General features: G+C 42.2%; 1 protein-coding gene across 1 annotated transcript in view; it reads right to left on the reverse strand.

The window, feature by feature from the left end:
- Positions 1-837: 837 nt before the first annotated feature.
- The window catches only part of GOLGA7B (golgin A7 family member B), a 189826-nt gene continuing 175034 nt past the window's right edge, over positions 838-15629 (reverse strand). Inside the window, exons 4-5 of the mRNA XM_078641152.1 lie at positions 12263-12364; positions 838-948 (exon numbers count right to left, since the gene is read on the reverse strand). Coding sequence (XP_078497278.1) covers positions 838-948; positions 12263-12364 — 213 coding nt within the window. The remainder of the gene's footprint in view (positions 949-12262; positions 12365-15629) is intronic.

A 15629-nucleotide genomic window follows, 5' to 3' on the forward strand; every position in this document is an offset into this window, starting at 1 on the left:
TGTTAGAGATGCAGATGCGGGTAAAGAGGACTGTTTTCCCCCTAAACTAGATGGTCCCTTTAAATGCCACCATGTCTTTCATTTTCAAGAATCCTGTCACACATTCTCATTTCACTATGTTTATTTTTAAATTACAGTGGGATGGGAAGATGGAAAGTTATTGCTCATATGATTCAGTAAAATGTGAATTAAAACACAGCCGTGAGGGGGTATTCTATTGGCTATGTACTGTTATAGCAAAGTGAGTTGAAAATATGTACAAATTCCGTGACAGATTTTCATGCCATTCACAAAATATAAATGTATATACAATGAATGGATATAAATGTGGGTTACTTATCCTGAAAATCTGGCATGTATCCCGCCCTCCTGGACCTGCTGAAAATACACCAAATCGAGATTTCATTCATTTTATGCTCCCTCTCTGCTTTGCTTCATTGTGTCAAAACTGCAGAACGACGTTTTAGTGAGGTGTTAGACCTCTTTTGAATAAAAATGCCTTTAGTATTTAGCGGGCATCAGAAATGTATAAGACAGAAAAGAACATCTTTTAGTTGTCCCACACAATTTGTTGGTTGTCTTTGCACAGCCTTTCTGGCTTCAATTGAATTTGTGCTGAGTTCTAAATCTGCTCTTGTCTTTGATATGCACATTGCTCGTGATATTTCAGCCCTTGGTAACTGACTTCCCTCCCGTATAAAAGCCCGCCCAACCCTGAAATATATAAAAGTCACTTATAGGCCAATATTAGAATCTTGTGCTCTGATATCGCAACCTGCGAATTTCAGAGAGGCCATCGTCCCGGCAGTATGGGTCCCCGCAGGGACTCTCTGCCAGTCATCGCCCAAGAGTGCCCGCCCCTCCCCCGCCAGCGCTGGTGGTGCTGCTGGAGCTGCCGCTGCTGCTGCTGCCACTGCTGCATCGGTCCTCATAAATTGCCACCTCGATCTGGAGAGAGATTGAGTTAAGGAGGGAAAACCAATGGTAGACACCAAATAAACATGAAACAAGCCTTAGGTTCAGATCTTCTTGCTATACATATCATGTGGATTGCTCTGTGTATTACCTACCTTCTCCTCCTGGCAAAATGTATGCCCCTGTGGTATGATTCCAATGTAATGGCTTGTGAAATCCCCTGTTATGATGGCAAGATGCATCCATATAAATGGAGGTAAGGTTCGACTTACCTTGTATTGTATTTCTTGGCTACATTATGTCTCTCCCAGGGCAAGGATTGCATAAAGCTAGCTTGAATTGCCTAGAAGGAATTATGTTTTGCTGTATGCAGTAGAAGCAACTTAATCATAAACATTAACTCCCCCCTTGTTAGTTAATTTAGGAAAAGGAATAATAGCACTTTAATGCCTGATTGATTGATTGATGTCTGAAGTCACATTGTGGCTATCTGGAAATAAAATCGCCTTTGATCTCGGTACTGTAGTACTTGTTGATCATGTGGTATCAATCAATTTTGTGCTGTAATTTAGGCACAGCATAACATAACCTACAATGAAGATGCTTTTGAAGATGTTGGAAAACACAATCTGTTACAATTTCATCACTCCACGTCTAGGGGGCATATACATGGACAAACTAAAGCCTGGAAGTCACAACTAAAACTCAGTCAAAGTCCCTGCATGACTTTTGTCTGCTTCCTATTTTAATGTTGGAAACATTGGAAAAACTGTGTTTGCTTTCATGGGGTACTGATCTCAGAATATTCTGCCCAGTATTCATAGGGACCTGCCATCCACGGTGCAGTACTTTCAATGGGAGCAGCCTGTTGTTCCTCAGCACTGGATTCTTTCTTCCAAGACTTCTGAGAGGTGGGAATTGCGCACACCTGTGACTAGTCTTGTGCAGCCCAGCCGTGTGACACCGGACTGGCTAACTGCTGCCTGAAATGCCTTTAAGCTGCCATTGCCTGAAGTTCCTTGTTCCTGTATTAAAGTTTGTTCCTTGGTGTTCCAGATCTCTTTGTCTCTTTTGCTTACCAGTTCCTGCATTGCTTCAACCAGAGCCTGTGTCCTGTTCCTGTGTCGCTTGCTGTGGATTTCTCCCAGTCCTGATTTGCCTTTGTTTTAGTCCCTTGTCAGCCTTTTTTCTACAGTCATGTGCAGCCACTGAACTGCTCCCTTTCTAATTGTTCCATGCTGTTTATTTCTATTCCTCTGTTATTTCCCTTGCGTATTCCATTTTTGTCATAGCTCTTGTATTTCGTCCGGTCTCCTAGCTTCTGCTCCTTGATGAGCCTTTTCTTTGTGTTTCTCTTGCAGTCACTAGTTTCTTTACAGTTCCAGCCTCTCTTGTTTGCCTCAGTAGATAGAATCTTTGGGGCAGATTTACAAGCCCCTTGCGTCTCTTTTACGCCGCCGTTGCGTCACTTTTGTGACGCAGCGGCGGCGCAAAAGATGCGCCATGGTGCGGGGTATTTACAACGTGACGCATCTGGGAGATGCATCACGTTGTGAAGCCCTGCGCCAGAAGGAGGCGTTCCTGCGCAGGGGGGGGGCGTTCCAGCGCAGGAACGCCTTCTAAAAGTGGCTGAGTGAAATCTATAAGATTTCACTCGGTCACTTTGGGGCCCATGCTGCGTCAAAAACCTGCGCCTGCTTGAAGCAGGCGTAAGGATTGACGCAGCATTAACAAGATAGGGCCCCCCAGAGCATTGCTGGAGCTGCGTCGCGCTTGCGACGCAACTCCAGCAATGCGTCACTTTTCGGCACAGATGCGTGATGCATCTGTGCAGTTTTTGCCCCATGGTGCGCCGCATTGTAAATGCGGCGCATCCATGGTGGCGGAGGCATGGCGCACAATAAGTGGCGCCTCCCTGCTCATACGCAGGTATGCGCCACTTATTGTAAATATGCCCCTTTGTTCTTATCTTGCACCATTTGTTCTGCAATTTTTCCTTGAATACCGTACTCCTTACTCTTTACTATGTGCTACTGTTCTTAAGTTCCTTTCTAGTGCTTGCTCAGTGTACTCCTCTTGGGCTCTTTGTGACTGGTCAGTGTGTTATTTTGTCCTCACCTGTGCTTAAGTGTATTCTTTTTGTACTGTGGTTGACTCCTGGTATCCAGGACGTAAACCCTGCACTGTCTTTTGTCTTGTATTACATGTAGTCTTATGTGCATTAACTCTGACAGTGGGACATATCTATTTTCCAAGGAATCCCCACTGTGTTTCCTGCTGGACAGATAAGTGTTTGTCTTGTGTATATACGTACAATCCATGTTTGAGCCCTAGAGTCCAGATACAGAATTACTTCTGCTGCCACCTTTCTATGGGGTTTCACAAAGTTGACTACCTGTAAGAGTAATCTGCACAGAGACATTGGCATTCCCTGTTGCTTTGAGAATTTCTTTGCCTAACCTGTGTACAAGTCTAATTATGTGTTTGTTCATTTTTGGTTCCGTTCCCTGTTCATCCCTACTAGGGTTGTTTTACCTTCTCTATCCTGTTTTTTACCCTGTTTACCTTTGTTTTTTACTGGTGTATACCTTTGCCTATTTCTCTGCATTGGAACTCTACTACCGTAGGCAGATATTACTTAATTTTGAGAGATGCTCCTCCTGGAGTCCTTGATACAATCTGACATAGGGTGGGTGAAGCAATTTGTAGTTTCCAGAACCCAATTTCAAAGAATTTGCTATGTTCTTTGACCGGAAAATCAACTCCATTGATCTTTCTCTGCCATACCTGCCAATCACCAAGAAGAACTTGAACTCCCCTTATAAAATCCAAATAAATGTGGTTCAATGTTGCTCTTAGTGTTTCTCCAGCTCAGCTGCTCTGTTGAAGAGGTCACAATGCTCCATTCTGACTGCAACTCTTTCAGATTCATACTAAACCTCTCAGAGCCCTATTCAACAACTAAAGGATCCTCTGTCATCAGTATGCTGATGATACACAGATTTACCTGAAGGCTTCCAGCCCCAATGGTGTCTTATAATTTACCGATACACTGCAAAATGTTCAAGACTGGATGGCTGCACATTGTCTGAGACTTAAGGCTGTGAAAACTGAGGGGCATATTACCAAGCTATAGCGATAATTATCGCTAAGCTTGGTTAGCGGGCAAAATAATATCGCCGAGCTTCGCCTATTTTTATCGCTTAGGAGCCTTGATATTATCAAGGTTTATCTCCTAAGCGATAAAAATCGGCCGAAATGCATGAATATCGCTGAAAAGTCAGCGATATTCATGCATTACCGAGCTAATGCTCTTAGCCATGTTATCCACCTACCATTGGATAACATGGCTAAGAACTGCTCTGGGCAGGTGTTAGCTTTTGGAGATAATCGCGCTTAGCGCGATTATTTCCAAAAGTTGGTAATAGGGGATAGCGATGTTGGCGACTGTTTCCAGTCGCTAACATCTTTGCACGCTCACTTTGCATGTCATTAGCGATAATCATTGCTGACATGCAAAGTGGGCCCCTAAATGCCCGCTATCGCCTATTAGCTGTCGCTAACTGGTGTTAGCGACAGCTAGGTAATAGGGCGATTAAATTATCGCTGCTTTAGCGGGAAAAATTCCCGCTAAAGCGGCGATAAGGCCCATGGTAATATGCCCCTGAGTTTCTCTTTATCTTGTCTTCACAATCATCAGTACCATTTAGTGGTTGGGGAGAGGATGTCGTCTAATGGCTAGAGTGGTTGGCCTCCAGCTGGGGAACCGGGTTCCACTCTCGGAAGGGAAGCTCAGCATCCTGTGACTCGGGGCAAATCACTTAAACTCCCTGTGCCTAACAAAAATAAATCTGTAACGCAACTGGTGCTCATGTAAAGCGCTCTGATACCTTCAGTCTATATAAAGCTAAAAACAACCTGGATTGACCTTTGTGGTGTTCAAAGCTGCAGACCTGTTATCACAGTAAAATGCCAAATTACTTGATTTAAATTTTTTTTTTAAACATAATTTTATTAGAAGGTTGCATTACAGGACATAATGGGGTAAAGCACCATATACCGTCTGATCTTATTAGAATGATTCACATTTCTCTGAATAATACAGACCATATGTTAATCCACCGTTTACAACATTTATCCCAATATGTCATCCGTGTATCGTACATCTGTTCGAATAGTACTGCACCAGCATGCCACCTTGCATTAGATTTTTAGAAAAACCAAAAAACCAACAACTTCCCCTCCCGCTCCTTCCCCCCTTTAGGCTCAGCGAAGAAAAACTGTACATCCCTATACATAGTCCAGATCAGCATATTGTCTCTTTGTTATATACAGGTAATAATAAGATGGCTTACATCAACCACACCTTTTCTTTTATAGTTTGTAAATTCCACAGAGTCCCAACTCCCCTGCGGCACCTCCCATCCCAAGCTCCAGCAAATCACATGTTAGTGGCAATACTCGAGTATGTCTATAGCACCAAGCTTCTCCAACAATAGATTCCATTCCATAGATATAGGTGTCCTACACAGTCCCCACTGTTCCTCCCTCTTCAATTCGGCACCCCCCGCCCTACCTCACCGCAACAGCTCATCATACCAATCCTTTAACGCTGGTGGCCTAGCAGCCTTCCATTTCATTGTGAAATTACGTTTGTCCAAAATGAGCACCAAGTTGTTACATTTAGTGACCAGGCTACCTTTCTTTCCCCTGGGGCCCAGTCCCAACAAACAGTATTTCAGCCTATCATTATCCATCACTGGAGCTATAGTTGTTAGGATCCTGCAGACTGCCGCCCAGTATTGTTGGAGTCATGGACAATTCCACAGCATGTGTACTAGGTCCGCTGCCTGCAGTTGACAACGCGGGCATACATCAGAGACATCTGGAAACATGGCCCGCAGCTTGCTCGGTGTCAAATAGGCTCTATGTACAAGCATGAGTTGGATGAACTTGAATTTCGGGTTTCTTGACACCTTCCTAGGGTATTCTAACAACACATTCCACTCCTTATCCTCGAGTGTCCTCCCCACATTCGCCTACATTTGCCTCGGAGAGTCTGGAGAGACACCGCTGCCACTGCGCGTATGCCCCTGTATAGCCACCTTGTAAGGTGTCTACCGTTGCCCATCAGATGTTGCATCATGATCAGTGTATGTGTGGCAGGCTCTACACTCCCAGGTGCCCAATTAGTGCGGAGGTAGCAAGATACACTAGCGTGTAAAAGGAACAGTGTGTCCGGTGCTCCGTGCTCCCTCACAAATGTGTTGTGTGTCATCATGGCACTCTCCCGAAAGAAATCACCCACTGTTGTTATCCCTACATCCTCCCACGCTCTTATTCTTCTCTTAGTAATCCTGCCCATCGGAGCGGGGATCCCCAGCAGAGGTATAGTAGGGGCGTACGGGTCACCGCCTTGGTGTACCTAAGCGATTGCCTCCAGTATAGTAACGCAATTTTCAAAAGGTGTGGCGCCGTCGGTGGGACTCTGCTATTGGGCAACAGAAGCGTGTGTACCTCGCCCCTCTGCCAATTTAAGTGTGTCATGTCTATTTCTTACAAGTGTCGCCCCGCCAGCCAGTATGCTAGCCATTGCAATTGACTCGCGTAACAGTAGGCTTTCAGGTCAGGTACCCCCATGCCCCCTTGCTTAGCATCCAAACATCGTTTGTTAAGTCCAATGCGTCGCCTCCCCTTACCCCAGATCAGTTCGACCAGCATAGAGGAAAGCAGTTTAAACGTCTTAGCTGGTATCATTATGGGTACATTGGTGAAAAAATACAACAGCCTAGGTAGCATCACCATTTTAGTACAATGCCTTAGGTCAGACAAAACTGGACTGATTCTGGTCCCCAGGATAAAAAGAGCCAGATGGAGAGGAAAATTGTTCTCCTACCAAGCTGCTAAACTGTGAAAATCCCTTCCCGCTTTGATGAGACTGCAACCTAACAGAGTTCTTCTTAGAAAATCGATAAAGACGTGGCTCTTTCCTTAGCTTGAGAAACACTAGCGTAGGCTTCGGTATTCACCTTCCTCAGCGCCAATACGCCTCGGCAATATTGCGCTTTATAAGATACCAGTCAGTCAGTCAGTCTAAATGATTTCTAGATAGATGTCTTTCACTAGACTTCCCTATCATGCCTTATCTCTTCAATGTTTCTTTTATTACACTATACTCTTTCTTCTAGTATCCTCCCCAGATATATTCCATGTTGACAACAATATAGAATAGAGATATATCAAACCTGTACATCTTCTCAATTTCCTATCTAAATATTGCCCTGCACGCGTATTCTGCAATTTGTACATCCCAGAGTGAATTGCCAAGAGGTACTTAATTCATGGTTTGGTTCCTGTTCTTGCATTAATGTTTTATTCGCTTCACTCTATCTTCTAAATTTTTTTAATGCTATCATTGCTCTTGTAAAGAACTCTAATGTTTTTGGGCCGAGTATGCCATACATAAAAGTGGGTATACTACAAATACGGCTGGTTAGTGAGAGTTGGTTCCTGTTATTTTGCATGCTTTAGCATGTGTGCTCCCTAGCTGCAGATCTCTATTTTATGCTTTACATCTGCATTTAGTGCTTATATTGTTCCAACACGAGTGAGAAAGGCCACGTTTCAGAATTGTCAATGGTTTTTTCTGATTTTGCATGTTGTAATATTTTTTTATAAATTGTCAACCACATGCTTTTTTCAGACCCTTTGGCAAGCCCCCTTCCATCATATCTCCCCTTTCAAATTCTCTCATGCTTGCAAACCTTTGAGAAGGTTTTGAGATATACTCCTTGGGGCAGATTTACAAGAAACTGATGCATCTGCATAGATGCGTCAGTTTCCCTGTGCCTCCCTGCGAAACCCTTGCGCCACCATGGATGCACCATATTTACAATATGGCGCACCATGGCGCAAGAACTGACAGATGCGTCAGAAATTTGGAGGCATCTGTTGGCGCAAAAGTCACACATTGCTGGAGTTGTCACAAACACAGCGCAACTCCAGCAATGCACTGGGAGGCCTATTCCCAATACACTGCATCACTCCTTCCGCCTGCCCCAAGCAGGCATAGGGTTTTGGCACAGTGGGTCCTAGAAGTGGTGCAGTGAAATCTTGTAGATTTCATGGCGTCACTTCTACAAGTCTTTCCTGCGAGGGAACGTTCACCCTGCATACATAATACGTGACACAGATACAATGTGACACAGGGCTTTACAACGTGACACATCTCCATAGAGAAATGCTTTAAGAAATTGTTTATGATTTGGTCCCAATTGTATAGTAAATATTTTTATTTCATTTTACAATAGGGCATTGCAAATATCTATTGATCAGTCCTGATGATGGTCTCAAGGAGTCACCCATAAGAGACCGAAACGTCGACAGTTATCCTTATCCAACAATAATTTAGAATATGGATTTTTTTGGATAGGTGTCTACAGGTTTTACAGAGAAATCAATTTCAATTCATTATACTTTTCCTGTACGCCTGTGTATATATATATTTGTATTTTATAACCCTTTGTGACTTTTTTGATAAAATTCAAGATTTTGCCTATACACATGTCTGTTGTTTTATGTTTTATTGTTGAATGTATTTATGTTTGTTAATGTAAGATTACCTGAACTAAACTCAACCCAGGATTATTAAGTATCCTACTAAATCAGTGTTCAAATAACTAATTATTTCTGCTTAACAAACTCCCTTGGAGGCATTTCCTACCCATCGCATCTCCATAGAAGAGTCACTTTGTAAATTGGCCACAACGTGGCGCATTGTTTACGCTGCTGCGGCGGCGCAAAAGTGTCGCAAGGGGCTTATAAATCTGCCCCCTTGCTCCCAACAATGTGAGTGACACATTTAAATGAGATGCACAATGACAATACAAGTAACATTTTGTCATTTTGTTTTTCATCCATAGCAATTGCAATGCGAAAGTCTGCTGCTTAGAGTGGTAAGATTTTCATTCAGTATTATGAGTGGGTTGTCTATTTTATTTCTATTAACTACAGTGTAATAAAATAAAGTTTTGCCATTCCAAAATGTTACTCTACAATATAAAATAGAACTACGTCACTCAATTAAATTAATGTGCCTATTTTTCAATTGTCTTGTCTACCTTTTAAATAAACATTGTGATTTATATAGACATGTACAATTTATCACTGATCTAGTGAGAATATTAAAGGTTACTATAGACTTCCAATTTTCTGTACCCTGCTGCTCCCTTGCTGTGTTTCTAAATTTTCACTTTAGAACACTAACACATGCGGATTATCTACTTTTTGTCAAATCTACCCCTCTCACCTGCATATAATACATCCGTTCTCTGTGAGTAATTGAGTATAGAAAGATCATGTACACTAAGCATGTATTGTGCATGCAGCAAGGGCTTGGGATGACAAAATCCCTCGCCCCTTCCTCCTAAATGTGTTGGCCTACAACTAAATTAAATCACGCCCAAAGCAAACAAGGGTGCATGCCTAGATGTGGGTTCCTTGTTCACTGTGCCACTTGAACCAAGCTACACCCGACTGATGAGGCCCAGTCAGGCCAAAACTGATCTTGGGTTGCTTTGGTTTCCGCTCAGAGAGGACCTGGCTTGGCAGCTTGGACTGGACTGTTCCTATTGGAGCAAGACCAAGACTGATTTGCATATGGCTGGGTCTAATCTGAGGTGGCATGTTAGGCTAAAGAAAAATAGGTTGGAATGCTACCACAAGCATTTGCCAATGGTTATACTTAGTGCAAGCATCCTCCCATCACCTTTAGTGTGTTTTAACCACTTAAAGCTAGCTACCAGCTCAATACATTGACCACACAGAGAAGTTTCCAGGTCTCTGAGCATATTGTATCTGCTACTCTGACTAGATCAACACTCATATTTTGGAACCAATGCACTGCATATGAAAGGCAGCTTTGCTTGGTGTATCAATGAGCTGGTCAGTGATCATTTCATAGCAAAACTGTGCAATAAATGTAATGCGATTGAGGCAGGACCACAAACATATGAGATTCTGAATGCCAATGTGATTGAAACCTAATCACATGCAAGACGCTGCTTTTAATAGGACCACCTGTAAGCCTGGAAGATCGTATCATCACAACTGAACTCATTTGTCATTTTTGCCTTGATTTTTAGCACTGTCAGTCTGCCCTGCATTCCAGTCCGACCCTAGTCTTCCATATCCTGTATAATGTCTGGCACAGGGAGCCATGTTTGTTTGTTTCATCAGTCATCTTTTACTGAAGCCATCTCTGTGACAGGTGTTAGTAATTCCACTGGGATAGAGTTAGCCGAATTCCAGTTTTCCAGTGAGATCACACACAGTACAATCATTTTCGACAATTTTCACCAGAAAACTAACTAAAGGAAAGGGACATTTACATCTGTGTCTACTCACTAATGACAATCCTGAAATTTCCTTTGGTGAATATTAAACCCACTGCATTCTTAGAGGCCTCAGAGTAGTGATGCAAAATGTGGTTTTATGAAATGCAAAGGGGTCTGACTGGGAGATAAAATAGTCCTGGATATCAAAATAACATTGGCCCCAATTAGAGAATCAGATAGCTAAAACGTGTCCCATGTTTACAAGTCGGGGCAGTAATGAACTGTGATGACACTGCATATGTATTTTGCAAGGTAATGAAGACTGCATGCATTTCTGCTGTTGTTATAACAGGAAAACAACAGTAAAAACGGGCTCACACAATCATAAAACAAGCTCACAAACTAGGACCAAACCAGCTCACTCACTGACCTGTTAGGTCAGCCCTTCTGGCACTGCCTGATTGCCCTATGGACCAACCCGAAACTGTGGAAGACTGATTCCTGAACCCTGTAGTGAAGGGCTGGTGAAGAGGTAATTGAGGGTCTTGGAGGCTTGTTGAATTGTAGATGTGTAGAGTTGGTATGGAGGCGAGTTAACAACCAGGAGTCAGATGATGCTAGCACTGGAATAGTGAATTAACTTGATACAGAAGGTTGCCAGACTGAAATCGCCTGTAAGAGACAGAAGGAGGCTTTAAGAGACTATTTCTGACTACTGAAAGTGTGATCTTTTTATTTTTTTTAACTGATTGTGATATTGACCTTTGGTTCAAAGTCTTATTTTGATTGACTAATTTCAGAAGTACTGACTATATGTAGATGCAAGGCTAAGAAGAGCTACATTGACTCTTAGGGGCATATTTATTAAAATGTCATGCAACACAGTGCAGCAAGCAAAGTTGCTGTGCTGCATGAATGAGAGGGTGCTGAAGAGTGCCCTATGTATTAAGATATAACACTCTTCAGCTTTCTACCTGCTCTGGCTCACTTGAGGCTGCCTAATGCTAACTCAGGCACCCTTGCGCCATGCTGCGGTTAAATGCGTTACAAGCAGTATTATTTTTGTGCAGCAAGCACTTCAGTCCTAAGAGGCAATTTTCTTTTTCTATTCATGATGCAGAATGAATTACACTCGATCCTGAACCAGATGACACCTTTGACGCACGGGAGATACATATCCCACATTACCATTGCTATAGAAATTCAAGCAAAATACAATCTCCTCGGATCAAGAGGAGTGACATTGTCACCCATACGTGTGTTTGATTTGTTTTATACTGTCTTGGTATGCTATTTGACCTGATCACACATGAGAAATTTCATGTCAAGCAAAACTTTTGAGTACAACGAAGCCCTGAAGAAGTCTGGATGAGGACGAAGCGTGTCTGTAATCTCGAATTTTTCTGAATTTGAAAAAAGAATAAAGAATTTACTCACCTACAATCAAAATCTATCAGTGTCTTTTTTTGGGAAGATCTTGACATATTGTTTATCTGTTTTATTGCATTTTTGGATAATAAGTAAGCTCCATTCATCCATAATTTACATGCTTGAGTGCTGGGCCACCCTTTGCTTAACACATAGAAGGAGGATGTAACAAGGAGAAATAAATCTAGTTTTTCTCATTATGCTTCTCTGTGGCAGGCACATTATTTTGTCACAGTCCCAGGTTTATTAGCTTTAGTAAATCTGGGATTGTTTCAAATTCCATTGATGGATGCATGGGAATGCCCATGCCCCATCCATGAAAGGCCTTCTACAATAAAATGTAACCCAAGCCGCTGCAGTGTGCTACATTTCATTACAAATACATTCAAGGCGGCACAAGTAGCCCCTTGCGTGGCTTTGTAAATCCCATTTAAGGACTTGAGTTGCCTTGCAACGAGTAGCATCACGCAAGGACAATGCAAATGCTTAACACATCTGGGCCTAAATGTCAGCAAGCAGAGAATAGTTCAAGCAGAGCTAAAATGACAACCAGCAATGCAAGAAGAGCACTTGAAAAAGGATACCACTCTCATCCCACGTTCAACAGGGTCTGTAAGTAAGAGTCCACGGGGTGCGTAGATCTTCTCGTTCTGTTCCTGGATGTACCTGGATATCTTCTTTAGCACCTATGGGGAGACAAAGAGCCACCATTAAAAAAGAACCCTCTTCTCCTCTCCCACTTACTACCCAGAAATGAAAGGATTGGGGATCATTTATTTAACTTCAGAGTAAGGCTTTTCCCTTGAATTCTACAAATTCTGTTTGAGAGCGTGTCCCTGTGACTACTCTAAAATTTGTATACTTGGTCCCCACTGAATGCACCCCACTCCTCCATGAAAGAAAGGTGTCTCAGCTAGCTGAGAAGACGACACAGATACTTTTTATGTACAGTTTGGTATATATATTTTAATTAGTTTCCACACTAGCACTGTATTAACAGTCAACCTTTGCTTCAATATTTAGGTCTCAAGGCATGTGTAATTGCGTGAAGGTAAGTTTGGATAGGTGTTTTCTGTAAACAGTTAACTTTCTTGGCTGCAGCACCTCACCCTCCATCATCTGAATGAGAAGGGATCGTTGAGTGAATTGAGAGAAAGTGAAAGTATTTTGCTGACGTGCTGTTGCAGAGACACTACACTTCATCTCATCCTGTTCTGCTGGCCTACAGTCAGTGCAGGATCTTTGTGCAGAGAAGAAACAAATGTACCTCACTCAACATTTGAGCCCTCTTTGTTTTTCTTGAAATAACTTTTTATTCCTGATTTGTGCCTTTAGACGTCCAGAGAATGCACCAATCCTAATGTCCCATAAGCTTGAATTGTGGGAGTGACAAAAGCCATTCTACTCGATGTGAAAATTATTTCTAAACAACAACTAGGCTGCTCTTCTAGGAGGCACAGTTCACTTGGAGCCACCATCTACTCGAGATCTGCAGGCATGAGGGAGAATGCCTTTGAAATGTTATGAGTAAATGTAGTGGGATGGTCCCACATGTTCAGGTGTCATAAGTAAACGCTATAGACCAGGCCAGGTAGAAGCAGAAGTAGTTTATTAAGTTCTTAGATGTAGATATAAGCCCCACTATGAGCAGCCTCCTAGCCGCAAAGCCCATCCTCAACTGACAACACTCATGCACCCAAACATTCCACTCACACTAACATTCTAACCTGAACACTCACACTTGTGAGCAGCTAGATGCAGAGGAGTAAATGAACATATGTACAGCCTGAGGGTGCTACATTATCCTCTTCCTCTCGAAATGAAAAACAAAAGAGAAAATAATGAAGAGAAAAACTATACACAGTAAAAATATACAATTATAGCAAGAAATCTGTAAACTCAGGGATGAGTGTGAAATCACATCACAAGAGGGAAAACAGACAACCAAGAATAGAAAGAAAGAAGAAAGTGATCGCGATAGAAAAACACTAACACCATCCTACTCCTTTAATGAACAAATAAAATAAGTATTTGGTGAATGAAGAGCTCACATACTACAAGTAAGCAAGACAAATATGACAAAAGTGAGGGGAAAAACATAACCCCAGACTAAAATACAATGAGTGGAACGACACCCAAGGAAGTGCTTCTCACGTGAGAAGACTGTGGCGAAAACCCAATACGTCACCCCTCATGTGAGGGACACTGTGGGACTAAAACCCAAGTGAAAAAACAAACATTGTTTTGGGTATCCGGTTTCTCAAAGCAGAATACTGTACTATCCTGCTTTGAGAAACCGGATATAGCTTTGTGGAATCCAACTTCTAGTTTCACCTGTAGTTAGGACAGAAAATTCAGGGGGAAGGCGCTACAGCAGGCCTATCTGCAACGCCTAAAAAGGAATTATGATTACTAATACAAACAATGAAATATAAAAATAAACAATGATTTTTATCATCTAGGAGTACACTTACTACAGTAAAAAATACATAAGTGCAATGGTCCACCCCACCTTTGCAGGTTGACACAGGAAGTACTTGAGTCGGCCATACTGGAAGGGGTGAATCCTTTTTGTGCTAATAAAGGAGGTGTCTGTGGAGGATGACACTGGTGCTCTTGGGTGAAGAGTGGGACAAGGACTGCTGGTGAGGAGGTAATGCAGATATTGGAAGGCCAAATGCAAGTGTCCTACTCAAGTATTACACTAAGCAGTGTCCGAACGATTACAATGCGCCCAGCAGTATGTTTTTGTTTTTTCCTCCATCATCAGCGAGCATAGAACACTGCAACACAAGTTCAACCCAGTTATTGTATATGAAAACAGTGTCGGACCTTACCCAGGGTATTCAAAGTAATAAAACAATGTTTGAAAATGCTCCTTGAAATTGGGAGATGTGGTAAATGTAGAGAAATCTCATACAATAGCAAGTGTAAGTACACAAGCAGAAAAAATGCTGTTGCGATCAAATGAATGGAAATGTGTAGCTGGCTTTCGGTTAAGACTTGTTCCTCTATTGTTATGTTCTAATAACACAGCAGCTGAGCTAGGCAGGCCTGCAGTGAAATAGTTCTTCTGTCCTTATAACAGACCATCATTAGAATGTGTTCTTATTGCAGTTTGGGGCAATTGTGAATGGCAGGAGGAGCAGTTTGTAGACTGCCAACATTAAGAATCTATAAGTCCTGAAAACTATCATGAAGTTGCTGCTACCGATATATGTTGTTCGGAAGTATTGTAGCCGGTTTTGAGCAGTGATTAATTTGTAAAAATAAATAAGTGTCAGGGCTCTAGTCAGCAAGCCACTTCCGCTTGCACTGCCCATTGCTGCTGTCAATTTCAGTAACAGCATAACTAATAAGTCACACTCCTACAAGTGTGACAATTCTGACAATTTCAAGACCTCAATGTTAAAAGAATGGCTTTGGCAGCAGGTATTAGTCATTCTTAATGTATATTGAATTAATAAACAGCAGTTGTTGTGCTCATTTCTGAATTAAAAACACAGCGCTCAATGTGGCAGATTGTCATAGGTACCAGTGCTGACAATTAAGTGCCGATGCTGAGCACCGAAAACCACTGGCTCAAATTAAGCACTGATTTTGAAGAATTCAAAATGCTGGAAATCATTAGACTGTCTCCTGTTTTGTCAGGTTATGATGTATCGGAAGTAAGTAGTGCCCGCGGTGTATCTTTTAAAGTTTGTCAACCACTTGCTTTAAGATAATTCGACTGCCAATGCATACAGTGTGAACAACGAAACTGATACTGTATAGACACACTTCCCCCATTAATGTGTCACAGAATTCAAATTTGGGTTTCATACATACCATAAGCCTTTTTTCTATTGCAAACGGCCCGATTCTATAAATCGAACCTTCGGCAAACGCAAAAACCATCACACATCCGGCCTTCAATGCCCTTCCCCCGCTGTGTGCCCTAGAATTGTTTGC

This window comes from Lissotriton helveticus, chromosome 5_1 (genome assembly GCF_964261635.1).
Source record: "Lissotriton helveticus chromosome 5_1, aLisHel1.1, whole genome shotgun sequence".
Lineage (NCBI taxonomy): Eukaryota > Metazoa > Chordata > Amphibia > Caudata > Salamandridae > Lissotriton > Lissotriton helveticus.